Below are 14,766 nucleotides of genomic sequence, written 5' to 3'. Positions count from 1 at the left end.
CTGAAGGGTACCGCTATTGTTTTCAACTTAAATGAACTTTACAATTAGCACTACTGACCTGTGTATTCAAGTAATATAGAATTTAAGAAATGCCGCTACATGCTTGTGATAATTAATTTCAGAGCTAAAGATAACCACTGTCGGCATGTCCATACAACACATGATTGTTAATTACTTCTAATGGTCTATATATTGATTAAACTCGATAAAAAGTTGAAAAATAACAGTCAGACCTGTCTGAGCAACAAGAAAGTTAACCACCAAAATCTCATTATATTATATTAAACATTTGCTTATATTAAAATATCTAACACAAAAATTGCAATTTATTTCATGAAATTATAGGACAGAATGGCACGTTTTAAATAGAGTATTTCTGATTCTCGTCTTTGAACACACATTGTATTTTAAAACTGTATCGTTTCTCGATTTTCAAGTACTAAAATTTGATTTATAAATTAATCCAAGGTTTACCAATGCTGCGTGAAATACAAAAGATGAAAGCTTACCTTTACTCTGCCCGCTTGCGTCCCTGAGTACCGTGCATTCTTCTATGGAGCCAAAGGGCGAGAACATAATTCTTACGTCGTTCTCATTACACTTTTTGGAAAGCATGCCAATGAAAAGCTTTCTCTCTGTAAAAGGCAGATAAAAGGTCTGAATTCCCTAAACATTCCAATACTAAGTTAAATAGAAATGTTGAATAACGTGTTGTCAAAAATTAAAACATTTTTCACTGCATCGTACATTTCCACGAAATGTAGTGATGTCTTACCGACAACTTTAGCTTTGTAGCAAACGCATTTCATATAATAAGACGTTACGTTTTTCGTTTACAAAATACAAGACACGTAAAAATTATATATACATATACTACTACCAGTACAAACGTTTCCTGTTCTTTCAACTTGTTCAATTTTGTATTAAAATAAGACTTGTTACTGTATGCGAAGCGTTAAAACGCCTGTATGTTCAAGACGAAGGAATCTTTCAACATAGTGAACTGTAGAATATCACAGGGAAGTGGTAATACATGGCTAGCTGCAAATATACTTATAAAAATGTTATTGATAACAACAAGTATATAAAAATTACCGTAGCCTGGCATCGCTTGAAAACAAGTTCAGTGCCACAAGTTACACACTGAGGAAGCTGAAATTTCTTTATGATAAATTATTTGTCATTTAGTTTTACGAAGCTAAAAAGCCAACACACGACATTTCAAGTTAGACATAAACAAACAATTATAGTCGAAGAAACCAAATGCAGATAATAGTTAATAAAAACAATCCAAAATGCTATTTTTTAGCTTCTTTGGATTAGAAGTTTTAAATAACTTTTGTATATAGATCTCGTGCTACTTCATTTGCTGTGTAAATAACCGAAACTTCCCCAAAACGCTCTCGAATTATAACGGACCTTCAACTGTTGATTAATTTAGAAAAACTTCCTTCAGCCAGCGCGACAGTCACGGGCGTGGTTTGAAACATCCTTAAATATAAATATACTTTTAGATCCACCAGTTATCTTATATATTTGTTTTGTTTTTTGCGGGAAGGGGATGTGAACAGTAGACATTCGTATCAATGGAAGGGTCACCCTCGGTCTGGTAGTCATGTATTATTATTGTTATATTACGAATTTCTAGTCATGCAAGTAGATCATTTTCTAGTGCGTCTTCATTTGTGATGTGGAAGATATCTTCTGTAAAGCGTTAGTTTACAGTTTTATTTTTGTGATATTTTATTGATCAATAACATTTTTTTTCGGTTTTCAGCATAACTGGCGATATTTCTCAACGTGTTTACTGCTGCTTTCAAGTTTTCTTAAAATACCATTTTACATCTTCTCAAGAAATAACTTATTCTTCTTCATCCACATGAATTTTAATGTCAAACTCAATATTCATGACTTTATATAATTCATTTAACCATAAATAAACAAAAAATTACAAGAAGGTACGTTTCTAAACAACAATAATTGAATTTTATTGGCGTAATAATCACAGCGCTCTTGAAATACAAAGATCCTTCATCAGGTTGTTCTGAATTGATCTAGATGTTGCTAGCACAGCTGTGGTCAGCGGTATCACTTGGACTAAAACTGTCTGAAGTCGGTCGTGTGAATGGTTGTACTATATTGTTTGTTTGCCAGATTCTACTAGCTATGTAGAGTAAATACATATTTGTAGTTTTTTAATATTTTATATTGCAATTACAATAATATTACCAAATGTTTTTATTTTTGCAACCCGGTGGCATGGGCTTCGTACCCACACTAGAATTGGAAGTTCAGAAATACTATTGCAATAATCTTTTTTTAAATCTGTAATATACATTTTTATAGCGTTGGTACTTAGTACGTTAACATAAAACATGGATTTATGATCCATTTTAAGTTTACAAAACGAGGAGTACAGCACACTTTTCTAAAAAAGACAACAAAGATGTATCTCAAAGATACCACTGCGGTGTTGAAGTGATTTTATCAACATATCAAGTTACTTTAAACAACTGAGCATGCGATGCAAAACGTTTACTTCAACGTTTCATACAAGTGTGCCAAAACTACTGTGTCCAGTCAATAATTGCCGTAAGTTACAACGTTCTATCTCCTGGGAGTTTCGATCATGCTTCGATCAATACTAACTTCTGGAATGGACTTATCCAATGAGAAACAATACACTCAAGTAGGTTTGAAATTAACAAGATCACTCAGTTTTGTAAACATTTTGCAAAAAAACTTTCCTTACAGAAAGGAGAACTTCTTGGTCTTCGCTAGTGCTTTGCACATATTTATTATTGAACTTCTCGTACATTTTATACACGCAACTCAAACGATCTGCGAATTCTGAGAACTGTTAAAACTCACAAAAACAATATTGTTTACTCTGGACGTTTACCGAATATAGTGGTGTTTTTATTCTAAATTACAAAGTCCATACATTTTAAGTACTAAATGGCACGAAATTAGCTTTGCACTTTTAAATTTTCAAACAAAAAGATACAAGTATGCCATAACACTATTTTTCATGCATTTGTCCATCAAGGCGGGGCCAGCTGCAAACTCTATTCACAACTTTCCTCCATAATGCCAACTTTGAACCGGAGTCATGTACCGAATTACTTCTAACATTTCTTTGTTCCTTGACAATAAGAAAAACCGACAGAAACAAAACCCACGTATGGGCTGCAGCACTGAACCAATAGCAATATGCTGTTTTCAAACCCGGTCGTATTTAATGGATCTTTCATTGATTTCCAAAAAAAAGTATTAATAATCTATTGAAGGCTAACCTGAGGTCCAAAAACCACAGCTGAGTTCGCACTTGTTCATATTATTTGCTTCAAAGCGGATATAACAATACAGTTAAGTGAGCAATTTTCATTTAAAAACGAAAGAAAAACTGTGGTTGCTATTCAATTGAAATTCACAGTCCTGACTTTTAATAGTCTGAAAAAAGTAGTCGTAAGTAATTAAAATCGTTATAAAAGTAACAACGAGATTGAGTACAAATCTCTATTGTAACAGGTTTAACATAAGGTTTTCCTTGTGATTTTAAATGTACTTTTGCCTCATACATACAGATAATAAATGCGAACGAAAACATTTATACCATTTCTGTTGAGCTTACAATATAATCGTATTATGCAATGAGACAAAAAGGTGCTTTTTGTAACGTGCAATTCTTCATGTTGCTATGTTTATTACGTATTAAAATATTCAATCCTTACACATAGCAACTTATGAAGAAATGCACATTATAAAAGCGTTTTTCTTAGTTGTTATTCATAATACTCACTGTGTACGTTTTTATGAGATTTGAAACGTATTGCTTGTTTGTAATTAAGCACAAAGCTACACAATGGGTTCTCTGTGCTCAACCTACCACGGGTATCGAAATCTGGTTTCTAGCGTTTTAAGTCCGCAGACATGATGATGTGTCACTGGGAGCGAAACTTATTGTACTAACCACAACAGAATCGATAACATGAGAGATATTAATATAGCAAAAATAATATCATGGTACTGTATATGCTGATGACCTGAAACTTTGTTAAATGTTCTATAGTCTACGAACTACACATAATGAGAGCTTAACATAATTTCGATGACAGCTAAAATTTATACAGGAAAACGACAAAAGTATAACGAAATGTTCTAAGTGTATCACAAAAGCTACGTGCAGCAAGTGAAGTCCTATTAAAATCATGAACGACCAAGAATTTGTAGACGTGTCGAGAGCCTAAAAAATTAATTAAACGAAGAAACCATCAGTAGCCACGGTTGTAATTAGATTTGAAATCGGTCAAGATATGGGGCTATGAAGTAAACGTCTGTACATGAAAAAACAAACAAAAACAACAACTAGGAGCTGTTATGCCGCAGCAAAAATCTGCACACAATATAAACATGTCACAATATTTACGAAATATCTGCAGAAACGCAAAGATAGAAGTTACCCTGTTCGATAATTAATCCTAGAGCCATACAAGGCAATGCTAGAGGCACTATCTGAATATTCTAAGAAAACCTTACAGGCTGTATTAGCACCTTAAAAAAACTAGAGGTAAATGGACTAATATCATTCATTCATCCGTAATCTTCTGACACACGGCTCCTTCTGCAGACTGAACATTGGTTACGCTGGGCCTACGTATATCAAAATCTCACGAGTTCTCATACATAACGTAGGTGCGAGTGATTCTAAAACAGTTTTGTGGCTACGATGGACTGATTAAATGTACTGTGTTGGTAAGCAAGTAAATATTATTTATAAACAGTTCAAACACTTATCACATTATAAAATTACAGTATACTAAAAACAGCCTATTTTTAAATGCTTCTTTAAAATGCATTACTTAGAAGTAGAAAATACATCATTATAGACCTTATCCATGTTATTTGTTCTTAACTAATTTTAGTTGCATGATAATTACTGGTAAGTAACAGGTCTGATTACTTCCGTTGAACAACGTATGAAAGTCAATGGTGGAGTTTCAAGCATAAAATGGTCCAGAAATTTAAATATTTGTAAGTTGTAATCTCTGAAGAGTATAAACTACCGCTGAGTAAAAAGAACTATACGAATATAATTAATGGGATAATCAAGGGCAAAATATGTCAATTACTAGATCCGTATAATTTTATCAGTACAAACACAGAACTTATTACCGCAATTTAAATTTGAAAATATGTTTTCATGTACCTCATAAAAATTCCAGACGACTTTACATTCTAGAAAATAAACATACCAAATTTGACGCATAAAAACAACTATTTGATACTGAGATTTATTCGTCATATTCATTATAAGGTTTACAAGATATCCTTGTCTGTTTTTTAAAATTAAAAACGAATGTTCAACAATTTTAGACTGTGTGACTTACAAAAGAGCCTCATAAATCTAACATAATGGTAAAGACGACGACAGTTATTGTCGAGTGGAAATACTGCACTTGTCCCGATGGATAAACATAAAACATACAGCCAAACTTGGTTAAGAAGCTACTTAAGGTAATATGGTTATAAGGGCAAATTTCTAAACATAAGTGTGGTATAAAGAGCTGTCGTTAAAAAAGTTAATTGTGAATAAGGAAATAGTTTGTAATTATATTTTTTTCTTACGTAAAAACTGAAAAAAATATGGGTGATAACTTAGAAAATAATGTTTAGTTTTATTTGTACGTGAAGTTAATTTTAATGGTAAGGAAAGAAGCGAGAATTAATATTTTGTGGGTTGATCAAAGCATTGTTGATATAAAAGTTTTTACTTTTGGCGTATATGCATATATTTAAAAAAAATGCTGACGTTCAATAAATAATGGTGCCTTTGTTCAAACGTCTTTCCTCCAGTATGTAATTGAAGGCTATTTTTGAACGACTGCTTTGCCAACCTGTAAAGTACATACCAACACAGCTTGATGTTATTTCATATCGAACGAGTGAAAAAAAAATCAATGTATAAGGAATGCAAAAATAAATGAATAGAGTAAATCGCAGTTTCCATAACAGCGATCTGTAATGTTATAGTTCCTGAAAATTGTAACAGGAATATTATCTGAAGCATAATGTAAAATGGCTAGCTAGTCCAACGGGTTTTGAATTTAACTTTGCCTCACTGATGTCAAGTCTTGCCTAGACTTGTTTTATGTTGTTAGTGCACTAAACTCCTGACATACTACTCATATAAATGACAAAATTCATTTTATATTCTCACACCATCTGCCTTTTAAAAATTTACACTGTTTGCTTTCTCTCAGTTGACTTTTTCTTATCCTAGTGACACTTTTATCTCTTCCTTTCTTAACTTCTGACATCTACAATTCTTTTGACATACGTGAAAGAAAAACTAAAGTACCTGTGAGAATGCTCGTAAATGAATAATAACAATAAATGTTTCCTCTTTTACAACTGTTTCACCAAGAATTATTAAGTCGATAATTTTGATGAAGGGAGGGAGCCTTAAAAAGAAGACGTGTGACAAAACTTGGCGACCACTGGCTTGACAAAGATGGCGTGTCGTCACGCTTCGCACTTGGCGCGAACAACGTATCTTCTAACTTTATTAGCAATTCTGAAACAAAGTAGAACAAACACCAACTTGGCGTCAGTGTTTCAATCAAAGTAGAGATTCTATATCATAATTCCACGCATATCACATGCATTATCCAGATAGAATAAAAACAAAATATTAGGGTTTGGTTTGTTTTGAATTTCGCGCAAAGCTACACGAAGGCGATTTGCGATAGCCATCTCTAATTGAGCAATAAAAGACTAGAGGGAAGACAGCTAATCATCACCACCCACTGCCAACTCTTGAGCTACTCTTTTACCAACGAACAGTGGGGATTGACCATCATATTATAACGCCCCCGCGGCTGAAAGGGCGAGCATGTTTAGTGTGACGGAGATTCGAAGCCGCGACCCTCGGATTACGAGTCGTCTGTCTTAAGCACTTGGACAAACGCAAAGGAAAACAAGCTATAATAAGAAAAGATGTATTATAAATACCTGAACCGAGGTTGTCTTAGAGTTTTTGTATATAATAATGTTGATGGAAAATTTTATTTTGGCAAGCAGGATAATCTACACGAAATTGTTAGCAATTAATTACAATATCATTCTCATTTCAAAATGTGACGTAACTTAAAGAATAAAAAAATATAGATTTACCGTGTGTTATTGTTTAGCGACTCTCAGCATATATGAAATGCAAAACAATTACTTTTCATAGTGGGTGGTATAAATAGCTCAAGAGTTTTGGTTCCAAGTGAAACCAAGAGTGCAACGCAATTTGTCTTTTCAAAGGTCTAAAAATAATTTAAATTGATAGATTAACTTAAATTTTCCGTCACTGGGGACGGGTAATATTGCTCGTGTTCACATAAAACTGCTGAAACGCCTTGCGTGAACACTTTCTTTGACATCTGAAACGAATTAATCGTAAAAACTGTTAACTATATAGTTTCTAATATTTCGTAGAAGTGAGAGTTGTATTGTGTAACGGTTTAACCAACACCGCTACAGTATATTATTTATTATCTATGCCACTAAACCATATTATAAACGTGGAATGTGCATCGCTATGCAAGCCAACGTGCCTTGCCGTTAGCTTCAACGATAAATATCGACAAAAAAAGTCTACTGAAATGTTAAAAAATCATAGAGAGCCAGTTTGTTTAAATTCGCCATGTAATTCTAAGATTTTCACTTTTAAAACCTTTTTTTAGAAGTTCACTTTAAAAACCAAACAAAATAAATAATATTCTAAATCATTACAGTAATTTCTTTATAGGTTTCAACTTTATACTTTAGAATATTTGACAACTTTCTGTCGTTCTTTACACATTCCTTCTTTCGACTAAACACTAAATTACAGAAAAAGAAAGAAATGAAGCACGTTTTTTATATAAATCTTATCTTGTACGGCGTACAATAACTCAAGTAAATTACATGGGGATTTTAGAACAAAATTACCTGGGGGGGTGTCTTAGTCACGATTATTGTGGAGGTCAAAGAAGCTGGGAAAAGTAGATTTCATCCAATCAACTACCTGAATTATTGCGTCCAAGAAAGCATAAAGAGCATTATAAATGACAGCACATCTATTTATTAGCAAAAACAAACATAAAAATAAAAACAAGAGTCTCAAAAAATGACAGGTAAGTATACCCCAGAGTTGTGGTGTGCATACGTTTTGTTCTACACTATGTTTTCCAATATTCTAATCAAAGAACCATCGACGTGCAGTATGTTTAAACCACAGTTAGTGCAAGATATATATATTTTAACCGTTTGACGAGAAGTTTAACACATTCGCTCCCAAGTTCATAATTGTGGAATTTCGCTTTGACCCAACTTCATTTGCTACACCGAATAGTAATTTTTTGCTATATGTATGGTTATTATTTATAAAATTGTTTTTGTTAATTAATGAATTAGTAACATGAGTTTCTCTGTGAAACTCCATTTACATCTAGGACTCGCAAGGTCAATCGCACCGTTTTCGTTCTAACACGAGATATTTTATTTTTGAAAAAATAACCCAGTAGAGAAATAAAAAAGCACTACTTTGAACAATGTTTTACAATTCAAATGTTTTCCTGCTTAAACCTTATTTTAAAATCATTACAAAAGTTTAAAGATAAGCCTTACGAACCAGAGTCAAATATCCACTTACAAATTTATAGTAAAGTGGTACATTACCGTTAAATAGATTAGAAGTACATTACCGGAAGCAAAAACAACCTGTTGCAGTCTTTGTTAAGTCTAATTAGAAGTAGAAAAACTCTGTTCGTTGTTTTCAAAATTATAACAAGAAACAATACTAAGGTTACAATCGTATAGGTTTAGTAGTAATAACAGGAACAGCACTGCACATTGACTGTAACTGAAACGGTAATTTGTGCCAATGCTACACAAAGCTCCGCCTGCATTCCCTGGTAATAAACTCCAAGAGAGTCTAGATAAGTGCCAGGCCTACTGTTTTTAACATACATACTAAACTTCAATATCTCCAAGTAAACAAAACTGCTTTTGTACATCGAAAACTGTACTTTTAGTTTCTGTTAGTAGAAACAACACATCCGTACTGTTTGTTTTTAAGGTACATAATTCTTAGAAAAGTATGCTTACGCTCTAAAAGAACAAAAATACAGGAACTAGTTTGGAAAGACACGAATAAATAATGTTATCTTTGCCAAATGGAACAACCAACACTGCTTCTAGCTAATATTACTTACACATCACCTATACATTTTGTTTTATAGATGAAAACATAAAATCTACTGCTTTATAAATTAAAAATAGATGTTAAGATAGTACGAGATCCCTAGGAGACGGATTACGTCAACTAGAATCAGTAAAACCCATAGCAGGTATGTGCAATAAGAAAAGTGATAATTAGTAATGGATTAAGTTGAATTCTTATACGAGTTTCAGAAAAGTCGCTGCACGATTAACAATAAACTGAACAAAAAATTTAAACGATCACTTTTAACGAATTTTTCCTCCCATCTCCATCGCTACTTTTTACATTTTAAATATTTTTCATCCTAATTCAGATGTGTAATAACTGAAAGTTGATAAAAGTTAAACTTAAAACTATGTAACTTAATTTAGTTGAGTTCAAGAAAAATAAAAACAATCTCAACGGCTAACATGTATGTTCTATATCAGCCAACTGGAAGAGCCCTGTTATTGTACGATAGGTCTCATCGGCACTGGATAAATAGCATATAAGAGGGTTGACATTTTATTATACTTCAAAAACTTAACTTTATTTGTAATTGCGTTAATGTATGAGCAGGTATTGATACCAAACGGCAAAGAAACACACATAAGCCTGCACCAGATATACGATTAATTTTAAATCTTCATTTATTTTCTTTAATTTTTTAGGCTCACTTCTTTTGCGTCTTGGTGTTCTGTGCATTTCGTCATTAACAGCCAAATTTCAGGAGGGTTCCCATCACGCGCATGCGGCCAGGCGCCCTATAACTGATTGCAGTCAAAAGTAACGACCACCCATGGACTAATAAACCAGGATCCGGTGCTTCTTGCATTTGATAGGCATTTATTGATTAAAACGTTCCCGCGTGCTGGCCAAACAATGCTAACACTTCGTTTCAGTTTTCCTGTGTGGCTAATAAAAGTCTCGTGATGACTGCTTATCAACTGCTGTATCATCTAGTGGAAATGAAATGCTCCGAATTTAGGTGCTGAAACTTAAAGGCATTCTTCTTTATATGACTGTTAGCTAAGAAAACATGCCACGATACACTCAGCTTTGTTTAAACCATGTCTACAAAATTTCAAGTATTATTTTAGTGCGGGTATGAAAATTCTAAGTAATCACATAAATTGTTAATCACAAGTAGCTCTGTCATCAGTGATGGTTCAGATAGACGACAATATATATATACTACCTCCTTATCTGTATAATTAAAGCATTCTTTTGAAAGGTCATAACTAAGCAATCTTTATAGTTACTGAAATTAAAATATTACCGTATCCAGTAAAAGTTCAAGTACGAAGCATTATGTCTGAAATAGCATATAAGCTACAGCATTTCACAGTGTATCTGTGACTGACAGTTTCTCCACAATAAATATAGATACAGGTAAACAAACAAGGATTTTTAACACTTTTTCAGATATATAAACATGTTTTTCCCTCTAAATACAAATATTATTAGTTTAATGCATGATATTAATTTTTCTTCTACTTGCAAGAGAATTCTGAGGAAAAAAAACGGGTGAAGGGGAATATAGCAAAATCTTAAAGCCAACGAACATAAAGAAAAAAAACTGCATTTTGCGTTGGTAGACTCAACCACTTATTTGAGTACAGCTTCAAAAGATGAAAACAAGAAAATAAAAAAACGTTTTTAGCATTTAACAGGGAGAATGTGAGCACTATGAAATTAACCTAAATACTAGCTGGTCAAATGTTTAAGGCCATACCAAAAAGAAGTTCTTAAAGTTCGCTCAAAAGCGAGGCAACTAATGGATAACTACTGTTATCCTACATTTATTCATATGTGAATTCAAATTGTTGATCCTTCATAACTCCAAACACATTTGTAACATTGTCGTGCAAGACAAGGTCTAAATATTATTAAACTGTAAAACTTCAAAATATTCTCTACATGAATATACGTTGTTGCAATTTTTAACCAACTGATCGCACATTATTAAATAAATTCGTCTTTAATTATTTATATATATATATATATATATAAACAATGAATAATCTCATAACCATTAAATTTGAACAAAATAGTTGATCACTGCGGCTTTGAAATTTTGAAGCTTGTAGGCTCTTGATGGTTGCAAGTGTTTCTTGAAATTATTATTATTATTTTTTTAACCTAGATTGCCTAAAAAATCCCCCGTTAACTTAGGCAAGAAAGCAAGGCTCTTATTCGCTGTTTCCCCACAGCATATAAACATTGTACGGATAAATCTTAAAGCCACTGACGCAAACTCAACATGCAGTACACCACCAAATGTTACCAGGTTCATATGGCCGATCTTAGTACTGACTGCTTTTTTCCTTCTTCTAGTTTTGGTAACGAATTAATTCTTTTGATTATTCAGCGTTAAGCGATGTTTTAAATTTTGACATGGTTATTGGGGTAACCCTGACACTGGAAAAAAACAACAAACAAATAAAACTGTCAGCTACGAGTAACTGTTTATGTGTGGGGAAAAACCTTTATGTACGCATTGCCACATAACTGTCAGAGGGAATAAATTACGGGTATATTCATCAATGAAATATTACAATTAGCTACTATATCTCTTCTTTGGAGTGGTACGTCTTACAATAAAAATGCTGTACAACAAACTTGTGGTTCTATATCATTCCTACACAAGGGATAAACATTCTGAAAATAAGAATTTCAGCTATAAAACAAAACTAATAGCCTTCGTGTCGCGAGAGGTCACCTCAATGAAGACATAGTGCGGAACAAGAATAATTGTGAGCGTTTTGCTACAAAAATATACGTTTTCAAAACTTCAATGCCCAAAACAAAGAAAATATAAGTATTAATATAAAACATAAATACATATTTCATCTATTTAAATTATTTGAAGAGATATAGCCTCCCTTTCCTTCCATTACGTGCTGCCGCCACAACAGATGCATTGGATTATACGCAAAATAGTGTCAACAACTAGCTCTTTACGCGTTTCTTAACTGGATGAAATCAAAATTTATGTAATAAATAGCTTAATAAAAGTTTTAATTGAGGGGTATTGCAAACCAAAACATGAACTGTTTAGTACCAGGACCTTCTCTTCTAATGACACCGTATTGAATTACGCACAAAGCTAATTAAGGGCTATCCGTCTCTAATTGTGAAGAGATAAAGGGAAGTCTGCTATTTATCACTACCCATTGCCAACTTTTGGGCTACTCTTTACCAACCAACAGTAAAACTGAAAAGGCGAGCATGTTCAATGACGTGATTCGACCCCGCGATCCGCAGACTGCGGGTTGAGTGCCCGAACTAACAGACCATGTAAGACCCAAAACTAAAGCAAGCATGAAAGTTTTAGGGATTCAAACAAAAACTGAGTTAATGTCTAACTTTTACAACTCGCTACATAAACCTAATTTTAAAAGCAAAATTGTCAAATACTTGTCTATTATTTACAATGGCTCCTTTCTATCATAGTAATATCTGATGTTGCTTTAATAGCTACAGATTTAAACAATTAGTTGAATGGACAGCTCTTCAGTTTCCCGACTAAATTGCTCAAAGGAATGTGCAGAATCCTTCCAATTTTCAGATAAAGTATACCACTAGAAGGTACTAACGAAAGCTGCTATTTAATGATTGCGGCATATATGTCCTTCAAATTGCAAGAAATAAATCTTCTAACAGAGCATCCTTTTCGGAAAGAAGCCACAGATCAATTAATTTTGAAGTTTAAAAAAAAGTATGTTTCCACGTATGCAGAATTCAGAATTAAGCAACACAAGGGCTAACTGAGATAACCGTCCCAATTTTAGGACGACAGACTAGAAAAAAGACAGCTAGTAAAAACACCAGACACTATTAATATTTGGAATAGTCTTGTCTGACTTACTCTCGTAGTGCACCCACAGAAGCAATAAGCGGAACGCGCTTTTGTCTTTTTCTTTCTGTGGTAACGCAACACAAATTACAGAACTACTGCTCACCATTTGGTGCACTGACCACTGCGCTACGCTCAGCTCCATAAAAAAGATTAAAACAACAACAACAGCTTTCAGGATATTGAACGATGATTTCATTAGTGAGTTCAACCTTTTAAACTTACAAACGCATACAGTATAACCTCGACGAATAGGTACCACGCAATTAAGACTAACCTTTTCAGTTTTTATTTTTCCCACTCGATATTCTGAATTAACGGCACTGTCTTTAGTCTCATTCTCTATACGGGTACTAGATGAAGCGGCCAGCAATACTTGTATACCTGTATGGTATACCACTAAATTTCAAGCATCCCAGAAGAATGCCCAATATTATAACATCTACAATGTATCGGCTTCGAATTAATAATATACTGTAACAAAAGTTTTGACAGATTAAAAGTGCAATTTTATTACTCTGGGGAATTCTTGTTGTAAACACTGTAGGATACATAAGCTGATAAGTTCCAACTTGTGTTCTCGGAGCTGTGGTCAAGTCGGCTTAATTCGGTGCGCGCACGCTTTGTTCCTCTCGAGACTATCGTATTACAGTACCATAAACAGTATAATGACACAAACTGATTTGTTCCTTTATTTTCAGCGTATTTCTACTTCAATGTTTCACAGTTTAGCAGTTCAAACTGAAGTACTCTGAGTGATGAATAATAAAGAGAGAAAAAAAGGGTACAGCTAATCCATCCCCATGAGATCTTTTGACAATATGCTCCCTGCCATGACAAAGTGAAACTCACGAACACCCGTGTCTTGCATACAAGGAACAAAATGGAGACTTTAAAATTCAGAAATTTAGTGTGGTCAATATGAAATCCAGCTTTTCAGTGGCCCATTTGTGATATTAAGAGCATCTTGCTATCGAGAGTATTTGGACGCAGTCGGAAGGGTTCCCTTAATGTCCAGACATTATTTTCCGTTAGGCCACTTGAGTTATATTTAATATGATAAAACTACACGGAGGCAACAATGCCAATACCACACAATTCTTCAATGTGCTTCCAGTAGACTCAAAATCCAAAAGTATGAATTTGCTACATACTTATTGAGTTTAATTGTTTTTTAGGTCGTTTGATACTACTTGGAAAATTTTAAGCAGATAATTTACGATCATCGTCAGTGAACATGACTAAAGACTACAATAATACGCACAAACTACTATGGCTCTAAAAGACATGATGTGTTACACACATACAAATCGCCACTTTTACAACTGTAATTCGTAAATAAAATTTCATCAGTGGAAATCCTTATTTGAAGTTAAATTTAAAAAAGTTAAAACTTCTTACGGCCTTCAATATATTTCCAACTATTTATTCGTCAGAACCTTTATACCCAGGTAATCCCTTAATGGACAACAGAGATCAATAGTATTGCATAATTAATGACATATATCGACTGGTCTACTTATTCATGATCGGTTCAAAGTACGACTCTTTGTTTTAAAAATGAATAGACAATACAAATTCAACTACTGTGTACAATAAAATCAATGTTTCCACAAGATGATATCAACAAAGTACAGATAAATTAGTGAACACTGTGCGTATACGAGTTAACTCC

At 33.4% G+C, this 14,766-nt stretch overlaps 1 protein-coding gene across 50 annotated transcripts in view; it reads right to left on the bottom strand.

The window, feature by feature from the left end:
- The window catches only part of LOC143225498 (CUGBP Elav-like family member 2), a 424,936-nt gene that overhangs the window by 64,713 nt on the left and 345,457 nt on the right, over positions 1–14,766 (bottom strand). For all 50 annotated transcript variants that reach the window (XR_013013877.1, XR_013013878.1, XR_013013880.1 and 47 more), the window contains one exon: positions 510–635. Coding sequence is in view for 45 of the 50 variants with exons in the window: in XM_076455017.1 (XP_076311132.1) it covers positions 510–635 (126 nt within the window). In the remaining 5 variants the exon portion in view is untranslated. The remainder of the gene's footprint in view (positions 1–509; positions 636–14,766) is intronic.

The sequence above is a fragment of the Tachypleus tridentatus genome, chromosome 9, assembly GCF_004210375.1.
Source record: "Tachypleus tridentatus isolate NWPU-2018 chromosome 9, ASM421037v1, whole genome shotgun sequence".
In the NCBI taxonomy this organism is placed as follows: domain Eukaryota; kingdom Metazoa; phylum Arthropoda; class Merostomata; order Xiphosura; family Limulidae; genus Tachypleus; species Tachypleus tridentatus.
This window is presented reverse-complemented; position numbering and strand designations above follow the sequence as displayed.